Source organism: Halichoeres trimaculatus, unplaced genomic scaffold (genome assembly GCF_033239565.1).
Source record: "Halichoeres trimaculatus isolate MK-OKI-2021-1 unplaced genomic scaffold, fHalTri1.1 fHalTri1_scaffold_10, whole genome shotgun sequence".
NCBI classification, from domain to species: Eukaryota; Metazoa; Chordata; class Actinopteri; order Labriformes; family Labridae; genus Halichoeres; species Halichoeres trimaculatus.
In genome coordinates this window covers 8,730,202-8,745,142 of record NW_027437187.1, presented here as the reverse complement: position 1 = coordinate 8,745,142, position 14,941 = coordinate 8,730,202, and the positions used below count along the sequence as shown (strand labels likewise).

The 14,941-nt window shown below is 40.6% G+C and overlaps 1 protein-coding gene across 1 annotated transcript in view; it reads left to right on the top strand.

Moving 5' to 3' along the window:
* The window catches only part of LOC141797099 (1-phosphatidylinositol 4,5-bisphosphate phosphodiesterase gamma-2-like), a 58,159-nt gene extending 47,539 nt beyond the window's left edge, over positions 1 to 10,620 (top strand). Inside the window, exons 27-33 of the mRNA XM_074678522.1 lie at positions 3,842 to 4,045; positions 8,435 to 8,574; positions 8,747 to 8,855; positions 8,975 to 9,142; positions 9,779 to 9,867; positions 9,959 to 10,119; positions 10,212 to 10,620. Of these exons, the coding sequence (XP_074534623.1) occupies positions 3,842 to 4,045; positions 8,435 to 8,574; positions 8,747 to 8,855; positions 8,975 to 9,142; positions 9,779 to 9,867; positions 9,959 to 10,119; positions 10,212 to 10,254 (914 nt within the window). The 3' untranslated portion in view covers positions 10,255 to 10,620. The remainder of the gene's footprint in view (positions 1 to 3,841; positions 4,046 to 8,434; positions 8,575 to 8,746; positions 8,856 to 8,974; positions 9,143 to 9,778; positions 9,868 to 9,958; positions 10,120 to 10,211) is intronic.
* The last annotated feature ends 4,321 nt before the right edge of the window (positions 10,621 to 14,941 follow it).

The window sequence follows — 14,941 nt, the reverse complement described above, 5'->3', positions numbered from 1 at the left end:
CATTATACTCTGCAGTGCTTCTGTACCCAAGTTGTCCGCCGTTGTTGATAAACAAACAATCCCTCTATACATCACTGTTCTTTTTTCTGCTGAAACTGATTTCTTGGATTTTGTTAGCTCTGCTTGGTGAGGTTGGAGTTGGTAGATGAGCACTGGCAAGAAATAACCAGGATTCACTAACATTACATGTTACAGACACATCTTGGAGCACTGGCTAAATTTGAATAGTCCTGAGCTCTAAAAGCTCTAAAATTTCTGTTTAGAATAGAATAGAATAGAATAGAAAATACTTTATTTATCCCCGAGGGGAAATTCAGGAGTCACCGCAGCATTTAAGAAAACAAAAGTAAGAAAGAGTATAGAAAGTGCAAAAAGGTCCATAAGAAATTATATGACGACATCCCGTCCACCACTCGTCCACAACTCTCCAGCCCAGCCAGTCTCCACCTCCACAGGGTCCAGGACTGAGCCTCCCCAGAAGACTGTTCAGTCTCTGTCTCCTGGATCCTGTCTGCTCACAGCAGGCGAAGCTCCTCCAATGTGGCGCCGGCGTCCGATGTCAGCTCCAGCAGCCACGTCCGTGAACAGCATGATGCCGCTGGGTTAGCACAGCTAGCTCGTCCATCGCCCGGGGCTAGATCCCACGTTCCCAACAACGATGGATGGAAGGACAGGTCCACGTCGTCACCTCCCAGCTCACATCCGAGAACCAGCACGTCGTCCTCACCTCCTCCTCCTCAGCTCGAGGGAAATCATCAAGCCCTACACTAGTTAGCATTGACATGCTACAGGCTGCTAACAGCTAATTTTGCATGTAAACAATGCAGCCATGGTTACATGTAGGATCTCCAGACAAACACAGGAGAAAAGTAGTAAAAAATATCGCCGAAGCCACAAAAAGTTTGGTGTCCGTGACCGACAATGAACCATACAAAGTGATGATCCACTCCAAATACAAAGATTACGAAAAAGAGACAAAAAAATAACAAGAAACGGACAAAGACGAGAGAGCTGCTGCAACAGGCAGCTACTTAGATAGCGCCTAGCAACGGAAAGGTTTAAGGATTTAAAGTTTAAGGATCTTGTTTAGTCTAAATAACTTATTTCAAGAACAGCTGACAACATAATTTGGAGCTGTTAGTGGGACATCATGTCTGCACTTCCTCTGTGGATTCATTTTCATGTAACAGCTCAATATGCTCATTGTGTCTTCTTATTTAGGTAGAGTAATATTCTGTCATTGAGTTTAAATTCATTTTCAAACAGAAAAAATAACATAGGAAAGAACACAGAGGCCGTGGAGGAGCCAGTGATGATAGTAAAAAATAATTATCGTCATTGAATTCAAGTCTAAGAGTAAAACCCGGACAAACCCTTTAGGGTGTATGAGATGCTCTGAGACTGTTTCTGTATGCACATTGTAGTGGGGCCATGAACATTAACATGAATTTGTGGTGCTTCAGTCATGCAGTGCACAGCTACATGCCTCCCTCTGAGGAAAAACTGAAAGTTACACCAGAGGTTTCTCATCACACTCAGTCCTCACAAAGTAAAGTGAGAAACAGAAGCCACTGTTACTGTTCTTCCACCGCAACCCTGTTATAAAACAAACAGGATGTGGCTAAAAGGAAAGATCTAAAGGCAAGACAGTTTCCTGCGCATTACACCTCTAAATTTGGAAATTCATATTCATCATGAAACCAACAACATCATTTACAGAAAGAAAGCATTTGAAGTCTGTCATCTGTTTTTTTTTTTTTTGTTTTTACATGGTACCTTTGTTTTTTCACAAGTATCTTTGTGTTAAAATCAATCTACAGAGCATTTTTCAATAGTAACGTAGCACCACTGACTTTTAGCATGTCAAAAATATGTCAGCAAAACCCAGCAGGCAGCTAACAGCAGGTCAGAAATCATCAGCTAGGCTAACTGCTAAGTGGCGCCTGACTGGATGACACTGTACACCAGCAGGTTTAAAGTACAACAAAGAAATACAGAAAACCATGATATAACACTTCAACATACTTCAAGACACTAAAGAAGGCAGAGACAATGATTACTCTACAAAAAAAATAAAAACAAAATCTAAGCAAGTGTTAACGTATATTTAGTTTTAATTGTCTTATTAAATTTAATTTGAGCCACATTTACCGCCAAATCAAGAAAATTTGTCTTGTTTTGAGATGTTAAAAGATGAAAATAACACCTGAATTGCTCAAAAAGGGGAAATGAATTAATTTCCCAGAAAAAAAGTCTTCTTTTTTTTTTTTTTTTTTTTTGAAATAAGAACAATGTCTCAATTCAGACATTATTTTGTATTTTTATATGGTTGAGCCAGTTGTTTAAAGGTAATCTGATTGTATTTTGGTCATTCCATTGGATCAGAGTTTGAAAATGGGTTGTTCGAAAGAGAAAGAAAGATGTTCTGGCTGGATTGGATAATGTAATCCAATCCTAGTTTTAATCTGGATTAAACCTTCAGTTTGTGTTGTTAAAAACTTTTCAGTAGGATTTGAATAACTTTGATCCAGAAAAACAGGATTGTTCCGATTCAACATTATTCAACATCAGACAGAAATCTGACCTTTAAAATCAACCTGCATGCTATGAACAATTAAAAATAACAAGAAACCAGGGTGCCTGGTGGTCTTTGTTGTGGGAGCGAGCCCTGGAGTGGGCCACCTGAGTTCATATCTAACCTGCGACCTGCATGTTGCTCTCTACTCTATTCACTATTATGTCCTCTTCAGAGGTACAAAACGCCCCCAAAACCAGCGTTAAAAAATCAAGAAACCAAATTCCAGGGTGTACCCCAGCTCAGTTTAGATGTCTTCAGCTTGAAAACCTCAAACTATCCCTTTAAAGGGGACATATCATGCTGATCCGTAATTTAATACTTACATATAAAAAAATAAAGTTGAAAACAAGACTTTTCACCCCCTGAATTTTCAAAAACTGAGATATTGTATTTTTTCTGATATCCTAGAACAAGATTTGATGCCTCTGAAAATAGGTCATTGACATTTGGCTTCGAGATTTCGACCTTCATGACAACACGAGGATCCTCTCTTTTTATTGGAGTAATCTGATAAAGCAGCTCCTCCTCTGTGATGTCAGTTAGTCACACAACCGCCACCGAGGGATACACCCACCAAGAGCCGAGTCTAAATAAAGCCCCCTACTAGCTCTGGCTAACTTGACTGAGTGCTAACATAGTGACGAACTGACGGTAGAGGCGATCTTTAGACCACACTTTCAGCATGATGGATAAAACAGACAGAGAAAAGTGAAGGAGCAGGATGGAGCCCTGTTATAGAAATAGTTTATTGGTGGAGTCTGCCTACATTTCCACGTATTCCATTCAACGTGGCGACTTTGTAAATACTGCCATGCTGCAAAAACCGCCCCCTGGCTCTACCCCCTCCGCCCCTCTGATAGAACTGACCAATCAGAGCACAAAGGGCTGTGACGTTGCGAGGTTACTGGAGGTCATTCTCGAAACGGAGCGTTTCAACGAGATCTTCAGAATGGCCTAAAATGAGGATATTGAGGACGCTATTGTGGGGCAATGAAGGAACTAAATGACTTGTACTGAGGGCAGAAATGCTTTACAGGCATCCTAGTCTGGTATAGTGAAAAGGAGAAACAAGCATGATATGTCCCCTTTAAGCATAAACTGAGATCATGTTTCATCAAAAAAAACAGCAAAAGCTGATGACATGTAAGAGAGGGTTAGCAACAACCAGCTCACAAAGTTTGGATAACTAACAACCACCAGGTCTTCAGTCAGTGTCAGCTGAGTCTCCACTTTCTAAATAGTCTTCCTCTTCTTCATCTTCAGACAGCTACAACTACAAAGAGATCCGTTCCTTTGTGGAAAACAAGATCCCTGGAAAGAGCCGCACCAAGGAGTTCCTGCAGTACAACTGCAAGGCTCTGAGTCGAATCTACCCAAAAGGCCAGCGCGTCGAGTCCTCCAACTACGACCCCTATCCACTGTGGGCCCTCGGCTGTCACATGGTGGCTCTGAACTACCAGACCGCAGGTGAAGTATTTTATCTGAGCTGAAACCACACAAAAGACATTTGTAGAGGAAAATGTTTGTAGGATATTGGGTTTCTCGAACACTTCTGTGTGCACCCAAATAATGACCTTTTAAGACTGCAGCTGAAGAGCTTGTTGAGGAGGTTTGAAGCAGAAACTTGAAATCATAGAGAGTGAAGGATTTAGCATTTAGTTTATAGCCATCATTCAATCAGACGGTGGAGGGGTGGGACATTTCTTTCTATAGCTTTGTGCTGAGAGACACTGAGGAGGAAATTCATTTAAAAAAAGAAACAGGCCAGCTGACAGCAACAAGAATCATACAACACTTGTCTGTGTTATCTGCTCTGTCTCGAGTTCTGCTCAGATGATATTAAAGTGTAAATCCCCCACAGAGTCCTGCAGCTCTGAGCAGTTCACTCTAATTTTACACCTGATTGTGACTGATATGAGCAGTTAGCACAGAGGTCACCAACCCGTTGATCGCGATCGACCGGTCGATCTTTGAAGCTTCCCCAGTGGATCTTGAAAATGATAGAAAAATGAATCACTACTCATCACGCATGATGGAGTTCCGCCCAGTAGCTCGCACATTATTGACAAATGCGGACTATGGTTGGGAAAGTTGTTTAAGGAAATCAAATCTGCACTTCCTGTGATCATTTACAAGTGTTTACAGACACGCTTTCATGTGCCTCTGTGTTTTATATGCTGTAACGATTTGTCATATCCCAAGTATCCCGTGAGTCGGAGACAAAACTTCGGTTCTACATTATGTCCAGTTTTATTAGATTTAGCAGCAGAAGTTCCCTCTGTCACTCTGTGCGGGTTACATTTAATTCAACCTTCATCTTAATCAGTTTGTGGGTTTCCATAATGGTCCTCCAGTAGGCGCACTGCTCCACGATAGCCACGTCCAGAGTGCATGTGCTGGCAACTTTTTACCAAGTCATGTGGCTCACCTCTTGTGGATTGCTCCAAAAAGAAAAGCTTGTCCACATTATTATCAGTCTTGGAGTCCACAACATGTTCAAAGGCCTTCATAAAGGATCTAAATTCTAGATGGTCATAACAAAACACAGGAACATCACGCTGTGGTAAACAGGCTGATTGCTGATGTTTTACGAGCATTTCTGTGATACTGGTTTGGCGCTTCATGACATCATAGAGCTCATTTGTCTGATTTGTAAGCTGTTGGGGGATTGTATGCTGGGTGGTGGCAGAGTCATGTCGTCTCTGTATCTTGGGCCTAGCACCTAAGGGCTGGACAGAGGGCTTAGAGTCAACCACATCAATAAGACTTGGTTCCTTCTGAATATTAACACTCTTTTCTTTGTGTTTCGTGGCTGCAGCATCATAATATTCATTCATTCCATCACACTCTGCAACTTCATGGTCCTCATAAACTTTTATTTTTTTGCATTTGACACTGCAAGAGCTGTTTGAATTTGTAACTCCTCCTTTTCAGCCGTAAGCTGTCCCTCCTTCAGTGCCAAGGCCTGTTTTTGCCTCAGAGCAGCTGCCTCTTTCAGGTGCGCTGACGTCGCTGATGACGCGCCGTGCACTGTGGGACGTCCTTTTTGACATGTTTGATGCACTGTCGAGATGCGTTATTTCATCCAGCTCTGTTGAAGTCTTTTCAGTTCTTTAGTCAACATCTTTAAACCATACATCAACCTTTTGCATGAATTCCTGAAACCGTTTTAACTTGGGTTGAAACCACTGCTCTTGATCAGCGCTTTGCTCCTCCTTGTTTAATTGTTGCAGGACGGACTGATTGAGCTCCTTCAATGCTTCCAGCAGCGCATTGAATTCTTTCATTCTCATCTTGACTTCTTGATCGTTTGAGTCTTTTCCCAACAAATCCTCCATTTGATTAGATTTCAAAGTGAGCTGCTGTAACTTTACTCTCCTTGCGGTGATATCCCGCTGCAGCCTTTCGTCGTCACTCATGCCCGTGAGCGCGTCCACTGCGCTTTCTTCTGTCTGGTTTGAGAAGAGTGGCAAACATTAGAGCACCAAACACACTTGAAAGAGTCACTGGGTGATTTCTATCACCATAACACGAAACACAGTCACTGTCCTTTATTCCAAGCTGTACAATGCTCCGTATTCATTCATTCATTCATTCATCCATCCTTTGTTGTGATCAGCTGACGCAGCGCGCGGCTGCCATTCATTACGCATGATTCCAAGACTTTCCCAAATTTCCCACGCCGTTTTGTGACTTTTAGATGTAGTGGCAAATCCTGCCATGAGTTTAAAAGCCACCTGAAAGAGAGGAGCCTTAGCTGTTGTCTTGCTAAGGCTGTAATGATGAGTGCTGCGCTCTGACACTCGCATGTGTTTCGCATCAGCTGATTGTTAATCCTCCTCACGCTCATACAGGAGTCACCTTTCTGCTCCCTTTGGGACAGAAGTTTTAGTTTGTCAATCTTTGATAAATACACCTTTGAATTACTACAAAAGGGACATTTAAAGCAGTAATGCAAGGAAAATATTTAATGAAAAAATGCTGCGTGTGCAACACTCCTTGTTACTCGATCGTCATATTAAATTGATAGACACACAGTCACATGCAGACAAATCAAAGAACAGGAGTCATCCTATTGTCAGCGACCCTACTGACTGTCTTTGAAGTGATTCTGCGTTGACATGTAACAGATGGTAACTGAATGGCACTGATTGAGAATTTAATAAACACTAAAGTTCCAATTTCTCATAATGTAAAAGTTAAAAGTTACAACATCCAAAGATTTTCAGCAGGTAAGCAAAACAGCTTCTAACACTTAAATACGAGGGACTTGAGTATAATTCAAACATCAAAGCTCATTAAAACAGGAAATACATAATGTGTTTTCCATTTTTCTTAAAGCCTTTAATAGGTAGATCTCGCATTCACACTGGTTGGGTTTAGAGATCTTGGGCTCAAAAAAGTTGGTGACCACTGAGTTAGCATCTCCACTCTGTGCTCGGACATAGCTGCACTGTGTGCTCTCATCCTAACACAGCTCCAATGGTGTCCATGTTTATGATGGGCTGGATTCTCAGAGACAGGGGTGTATTTAGTGGTTTGGGGGGCAAGGCAAACCCGTCAATGGGGGCCTCCACATCCTTGTAACTCATCTCCCTCAGAGCTAGACTGGCCTTCCCTGGGTCCACTGTCTCTTTCTGAGGATCAAGGCATGACACAGTGCTAATCTTGAACATGGTAACTTAACGCAACTAAATGCATTTCCTCAAGTTCTGTACTTAAGTTTGATTTTGAATAAAGTAAATACATAATTTAGTCCACTTTGTCCTGGATTTGAAATCTTTTATGGTCAATTGACAGCTTATTTGTCCCACAGTGGGGAATTTACAGAGTAACAGTAACAAACAAGAAAGTATGAAGTGAAAAACATTACAATAGGTAAATACTGAAAAAAATAATTTAGTAAAGAAAAAATATGTAAATATCAAGCACAACATAAAACTGGAAAGAAATCTACTGAAAGAGGTGATATTTACAGTTACCATACTTTTTGGTACTATTAATTTAAAGTTAATGTATTTTTATTTGACCCCCTGTCCAGTGAGTTATGTATCCAAAAAAGAGGTTTTGTAGAATAATGTTTATCACCAACTCAAAAACTTTGATTTTGAGAAAATTATCCTGTTTCTTGAGCTAGATAAAGTCCTTAAAATCCTAAAAATCTTATATGTTTATCTCAGATCTCAGAGCAACATTGTTTGTATTTCCAACTTGGTTGAAAATAAGAAAAAAATGGGGCAGAAGTGTTTTCTACCACTTTCTTCCTGAATCAAATTATCAGCTGTGTTGTAACATGGAATAGCCCATTGAATAAGAAGGGAGGGGGAGTACCCAAAACCATCATTAAAGATTAAGCCTTTTGATGTATTTTGAACCATGTGAAGTAAGATTTAGAAAAAAGAAATGCTTTCAATTGAAGAGAACTTCATAACTCAGTTTTTAAGAGATGCTTTGGGGGCCCCTGGGAATCTTGGGGCCCCAGGCAACTGCCTGTGTTTGCCTAATTGTAGCTACGCCCCTGGTCAGAGATGATCCCAGTTCATGTTCAGTTCACTTCCTGGAGCAGGCTTGCTCAGATAACAGAAAAGTAAATAAATGTATTAATAAGACACTTTGCTGTGTGTTGCAGCCTGTATGTGTAGTAATTGTAAATTCAAGGTTATATAACAGGTTTTATTAACAGACACGTTAGTTTTAGCTTATCTTATTCAGGAGTTATTGTTTCGATCACTGAGCGTGACAGTTCATGTAAACACTGCTGTGCAGTTACCTCCAGCTCTCATCAGACACAAGCGGAGCAGTGTTTTTGTATATCAGGCCCACTGTGTTCACAGCTTGTTTGTGTGTGTGACCCAGACAAATCCACCCAGTTGAACAGCGCCCTCTTCAGTCTGAATGGACGTACAGGTTATGTACGACAGCCTGAGCTCATGCGACGAGATAGCTACGATCCTCAGCAGGAGAAGAGAAAGGTCAAGAACATCATCAAGGTCAGGGTAAGTGTCTCCTGAAACAGGAAAACATTTGTGTCCTAATTTTACATCATTTTGATAAAGGAATAACCAGTTACTTTATGAATAGTTGCATTATTTTGACAAAGGTGCTGAATGAAAAGAAAATGTGTAAAAACAGCATGTAGAGGGTTAATATTGTGTTTGTTCCCCACAGGTGATTGCAGCCAGACACCTTCCTAAGCCTGGCCGCAGCATCGCCAGTCCATTCGTGGAGGTCGAGCTGTGCGGGCACGCTGAAGAGAAGTTCAAGACCGTCGTGTGTCGTAAGGAAACAGGGAGGGGGGAATGAAGAGGGCTGAAGATTAATTAACTGGAGGTACGAGAGAGAAATGAGGGACTCGATGTGGTCATTAAAACAGTGCTGTTGTTGTGTTGGCTGCAGGCGATAATGGTCTGAACCCGGTGTGGAAAGCCCCCGCTGAGCCTATAGTCTTCTCTGTGTACGAGCCTGAACTCACCTTCCTGCGCTTCGTGGTTAACGAGGAGGACATGTTCTCAGACCCCAACTTCCTGGCTCAGGCGACGTTTCCTGTAAAGGGCCTCCGCTCAGGTGGGAACACACACACATAACACACACATGCATGCATGCACACACACAGATACGTTGAGCCATGAGCTTTGCTCTTCTTAAAAAAAGACAGGGTCAAAACAAACTTTATGTTTTCTCTAACAGGGCACAGTACCCCCTGCAGCTGTTTGAAATCTAATGTTTGTTCAATAATTTCCAGAGGGCTGGTTAGTCAGAGGGAAGGGGTTAGTGGAGTGGGGGAGCCTGAAAGAGACAGCAGCAGAAACAGAGTTCAGACAGAGGCAGATATATGAGTTTTTTCTAAAAGACCAGATAGAGAATGGTAGGGTATTAATACAGATTTTTTTTTTAAATTTAGTGTTTCAAAATCGATCCCAAAGATCCCTGAAGCATAAGCAGCAAAGTTTCCCATCACATTAGCATGCATAAAGGTATTTAAAATGGAGGTAAAATGGGGGGTGTCACTGAAAGCTCACAGAGCTTCACTCTCAGATTTAAGTTCTGTGGTATAACAGGATTCAGGAAATGACAGAATGAATAAAAAGTAAGTCGAACAAACAATTACTGCGATGTTACTGTGTAATTTGGTCAGATCATAAACTGATTGAACTACGAAGGCTAACATGACACGCTTGCTGGCTGTTTCTTGTTCAACAGGTTACCGCTCAGTACCATTAAAAAACGGCTACAGTGAAAACCTGGATTTAGCCTCTCTGCTGGTCTACATTGATGTGCAGCAAGCAGGGGTGAGCGAACACACAGACACACACCGGTGTTGATGCCATTGTGCAGGATGGACATTTTCACATGAATTGAAACGTCTTTCTTTCCCTTCAGCAAGCAGAGGAGGAGCTGTACTCGTCCTCCAGCCAGCTGAAGAAAAAACAGGCTGAGGTTGGCGGAGAGCCGTTCCTGTATGATACACACACCAACCTCGGGCACTCCTCCCTGCCCCGTCAACACCTCAGCAGAGAGTTCAGCACCAGCGAGAGACACAGGTGAGACTTCACACCACAGTGCAGTGTGAAGGAGGGAAAGATCAAATGTGATGAGTGTTTCATTCTACCTGTTGTGCTTTGTTTTGCTCCAGGACGAAAGAAAAGAAGCTGAACAACAGTAAGTTCTACTCCTGAGACTCAGAGGAACCTCACCTGTCTGCGTCCATCCTTCCTGGGCAAAGGAGTAATGTCAGCTGCAAATCTAATCCCATAGTAGCACTATTTATTCAGGTGTGTGATCTGCTTTTCAATCACTGTCTGATGACCAGACCCTCCAACAGGAAGGAGCCATTTTTGAATGAAGACCCAAACATGTTTAGATGTTAGAGTTCAGAGGCAGAAACATGGCTGGAGTGATCTGCCTGACCCCCACAAAACTTTCTGACCCTAATTCTGGAATAATCAGTGATAAGTTATATTTATAAAGAGCTTTTTTCAGTCCTGAGTCGACCACTTGAGACCCTCTTAGATTGAATACCACATGACTATCACACACTGATGGCAGAGGCTGCTCCATTAAACTGGGACTGAACCACCAGGTGTCCCAGTGAGAGATGACCAACTCTCCACTGAATCCACTGTGAACTCCAAAAGCTGAAAAAGATGTATTTGCTGCTTATAATAAAATCTAGAGCTAGGTGCAGTGCAGATGACCTAGTGGTTTAGGTTGCGCTCCAGGAGGTTCCCCCTCATGCAACTGTCCTGGGTTCAGATCCAGCCTGTGGCCTCTTTCCTGCATGTCACTCCCCATTCTTGCCCTGTTTCCTGCTCTATTCACTGTCCTCTCTACTATCCAACCCAAAAAATAACTCAAAAAAGGAACTTAACTAGATCTCAAACTTTTTAATAACGATTAATTAATTTTTTAAAAATCCATGTTCAACAAACGTACGTGGTTTATTGCAGTTTGTTGTCATACCCTGAAAGGATGAAAAATTTACCCTAAAAATAAATCCAATGGAAATGTGGGTAGGAGCATTGTTGTGTGGAAAATGATGCACCTAAGAGTTTGCATCTCTGGAGCAATATTCTCCGGTATCACCTCAATACCTGTCAGACAGTCTGAGTACGAGTCTGTAGTGTCGCCAACCTACACTCAAGTTTACAAAAAGTCCTCAAAAACTTTGATTTATCATTAAAATGCAGTAATGTTACTTAAACTGCACATTAAACATGCGTTTGATTGAAAATAAACTTGATTATTTTGTTTAAGTTTATGTTTTAGTTTATTTATTGATTCAGTCATCTATTAAAGCCATTTGAACTGAAAATGTTGATCTTCTGCCAAATATTAATATGGGATTAAAAAATACAATATTAATTAAGTGCAGTTCTGTTAGTTGTTTTTTTTTTGTTTTTTTTTTTGTTTTTTTCAATCAAGCTCCGCCACTTCTAAAAGCATATTATCAGCCTTAATCAGCTACATTCACCTGACAAGTATAGAAAAAAAAATCTTATTTTAAAATATTAAAACACAAAAGTTATGCATCAATAATTTCAAAAGATCAGCCAATTGGGTAGGAAAAATGTGCTTATTTAGTTTCTTGTATTAAGAACTTATTCTTATTTCAAGAAACAAACAAGTTTTTCCTCACCCATTTTTATCGGGCATATCAGATGTCATTTTTGTCTTATCTTGGTATTAGATATTTTGAAGACTTGTCAGGTGAACATATTAACACTTAACCTCCTCAAATAATTCACAATTAAATTTAGAAAAAAAAAGCTCTTGTGTGTTTTTGCATTCTTACAGATGCTAAATTGAGTGGAGATTGTAATTTGAGTAAAGCACATACAATAGATGTGAATGAGTTTTATTATATAGTTACTAGGGGTGCACTGATCACAAATTTCTGGCCAATCACCGATCTTTAAAAAACCTGACCTGCAGATACCAATTTGGGCCGATACCGGTTTTTATTTTTTATAACTGACAGCATATACCTTCAATGTTTCAATCTTTTTTTATTGAAAATCATTGAACAATACACGTGAACCAGTAAAATCTTTATGTTTTAACTTAAACAACCAATAAAGTGTCCTGAGTTTTAGGTCTCTGAGCAAAAAGCAACAAAGGCTGGCGGTCAGACCTTCCTGACAGTATACAAGATCAGTTTTATGTGTAGGATAGGCCGATCACCCATCACTGATCACCAATCCCCCAAAATTAAGGAAATCAGGACCCATCAGTTGGTGCATGTCTAATAGATAGAAATAATGAGTTCCCCCTCTGACAAACGTATTGTGACAAAGTGTATCTGATAAGACCCTTGGCATGTGTAGAATATGAATCAACAGGCATTAGTGGGATACAAAGGTCATCTCCGCTGCATCACGACCTGTGGTTTAAGGTTGTGCTCCATGAGGTTCATCCTTGTGTGGGTGGCCCGGGTTTGAACCCAGCCCGTGGCCTCTTTCCAGTATGTCACCCCCCCCCACTGTCACCCTGTTTCCTTCCCTATCCACTGTCCTCTCCTCCCTGATTAAAGGCAAAAAAAGACCTAAAATTAACTTCAGAAACAAGCACTTCAGTTTTTGCTGTACAGGGAGGCTGTAGCTCAGTGGCCCAGGGGTGGGTGCAGGTCAGAGGTTGGTCCCAGCTCCTGCAGTCCTGCAGAAGTGTTTAAGTGAGACACTGAACTTCAGACTGCTCCTGTTGTTCAGCAGTGTGTGGATGGGTATGAATAAGGTTATCAAATACTGATGGTCCCTTACTGTAGCAGCCTCAGTGTCATCAGTGTGTGACTGTGGTGTGGATGGTGAATGTGACCAGCAGTGTGAAAGTGCCACAGAAAGTTATCAATCCTTACTAAATGCACAGATCATCAGGAGTGCTGGTTTTATTTCTTTTCTGAGGCCAAACAGGTGACTGTAATTCTCTCTAAGATGTGACTGTAACAGTTCCTCTCAGGTGCTGCTGGTGTTTCTTCGTCTCTCATTCAGTTCAGAATCAAACTGCGAGGTGTGGGGGTGGGCGACACTGATGCTCTTATATTTATTATTGCTTTGAAGGACGTGTTCATTGACTGAAATGATATTCTCTGCAGTAAAGCAGTCTGCTATTTTCCTCAGAACATTGAATTGTAACGTGTTTCATTCGATGGACTCATCCATCTGATAACGTGAGGGTTTTTCTGTTTTTCTCAGTGTGACACGTCTGTTTTTTCTAACTCTGAACGTTAAGTCAGGTTAGTGATTAAAGGTGGTTTAATCTCATGAAATGAAAGGTTGATGTATTTAATTTGAGGCTAGATTTTTAGCTTTTCTCATATGAAGTCAATAAAGTTTGCTTTGTGAAATACCAGGTGTGTGTGTCTGACTTTAGTAATCTGAATGTTTTGATCCTGTGATTTAGTAACTGAAAGTCTGATCTTTGAGGTGCTCTTTATGAGAAGAGACATGTTTACATTATCAGGAAAAAAATAGATATTTTATTAGTTCCAGTCACTGGTTTAAGAAGAAAAGTCCAGTTTGTGAGGATACTCATCTGAAAAAAATATAAAACACAATTTTACAAAATCACACAATGACCAACAAAGAATTAAGATAAGATGGATTTCTCTTTTATTTATTTTGTTCCCATTTTTAAATTCACATCTCAAGACTTTGTAAATCTCCACAAACTACAACACGTAGCCCATCACTGAGGCAGTTCCTTAGTTTGACTTCCTTATCTGAAACACATCTAGATTTTATGCTAATTCTTAATGTGTTCAGGCAAACAGCAGCAGGTAGAGTATGTATATCACATTTCTTTATTTACACATTTGATCTACTTAATATGTTTTAGGAAAAATACCAGTGAGTTTTTTTGTTTTTATACCCAAAAATTTTTATTTATTCAACTGAAATATTGGGACACAACCTCTCATTCAATGTTTTTTCTACATTTTAGATACACACCGAGGACATCAAAGCTATGACATAACATGTATGGGATAATGTACTAACAAAGTAATGTACAAAAAAGTCTTGAAAAAACAGAGTACTTTTTGTATTCAAAGTTCTTCAAAGGAGCCACTTGAGCCTTGATGACTGCTCGTCACACACTGTATTGACTCTCCATGAGCTTCATGAGGTCGTCACCTGGAATGGTTTTTAACAGTCTTGAAGGAGTTCCCAGGAGAGCTTGGCTAGATCCGTACATAGCCAAGATGGCAACCTTAGTGGGTGAGAAGTGTCCAGAGTCCCACACTCCACTTTTGCCTGTTTAGAGTGCCACCAGCTGAGAATCACAGGTATACTGTGTTTTTCTATACTGTCAGTAAACAGAATGGGTAGTACAGTGTGACTTGTGTACTTCATTTAGTGAGAGCAAAAATACACAGTTGGAGACACAACGTTTGACAGTTTTTGTGGCTTCAGTTTTTATTAAAAGTTCTTAAAATCTTCCATATTGACTCATTTTCATGTCTTAAAGTAATGATGGGCTGTTGTTTCTCTTCACTTAGTTTAGTGATTGCCATATTATTGATTACAGTAGTGGAATATGGGTATGAAATCACGGTATCCAGTACTAGGCCTAACACAAGTGATGGTTTTCTGTCACATTAAGGGGGTAAATTAACCTGTGCCAAGACACACCTGTTAATTGAAAACTCTTGTGACTCTTAGTGAGAGAAGACAAAGAGTGAGCACAGCTGTCTGTAAAGCCAAAGGGTGGCACTTTGAGGAATCTGAAACACACATCAGATTCTCTTGGTTTAACATGTTTTTGTTTACTAAAACTTGTTCTTTTATAGTTTTAATGTTTTCAGAATTAAAAGCAACTGAATGAGAGGGGGTGTCCAAACTTTTTACTGATACTGTATATGTTCTTGTC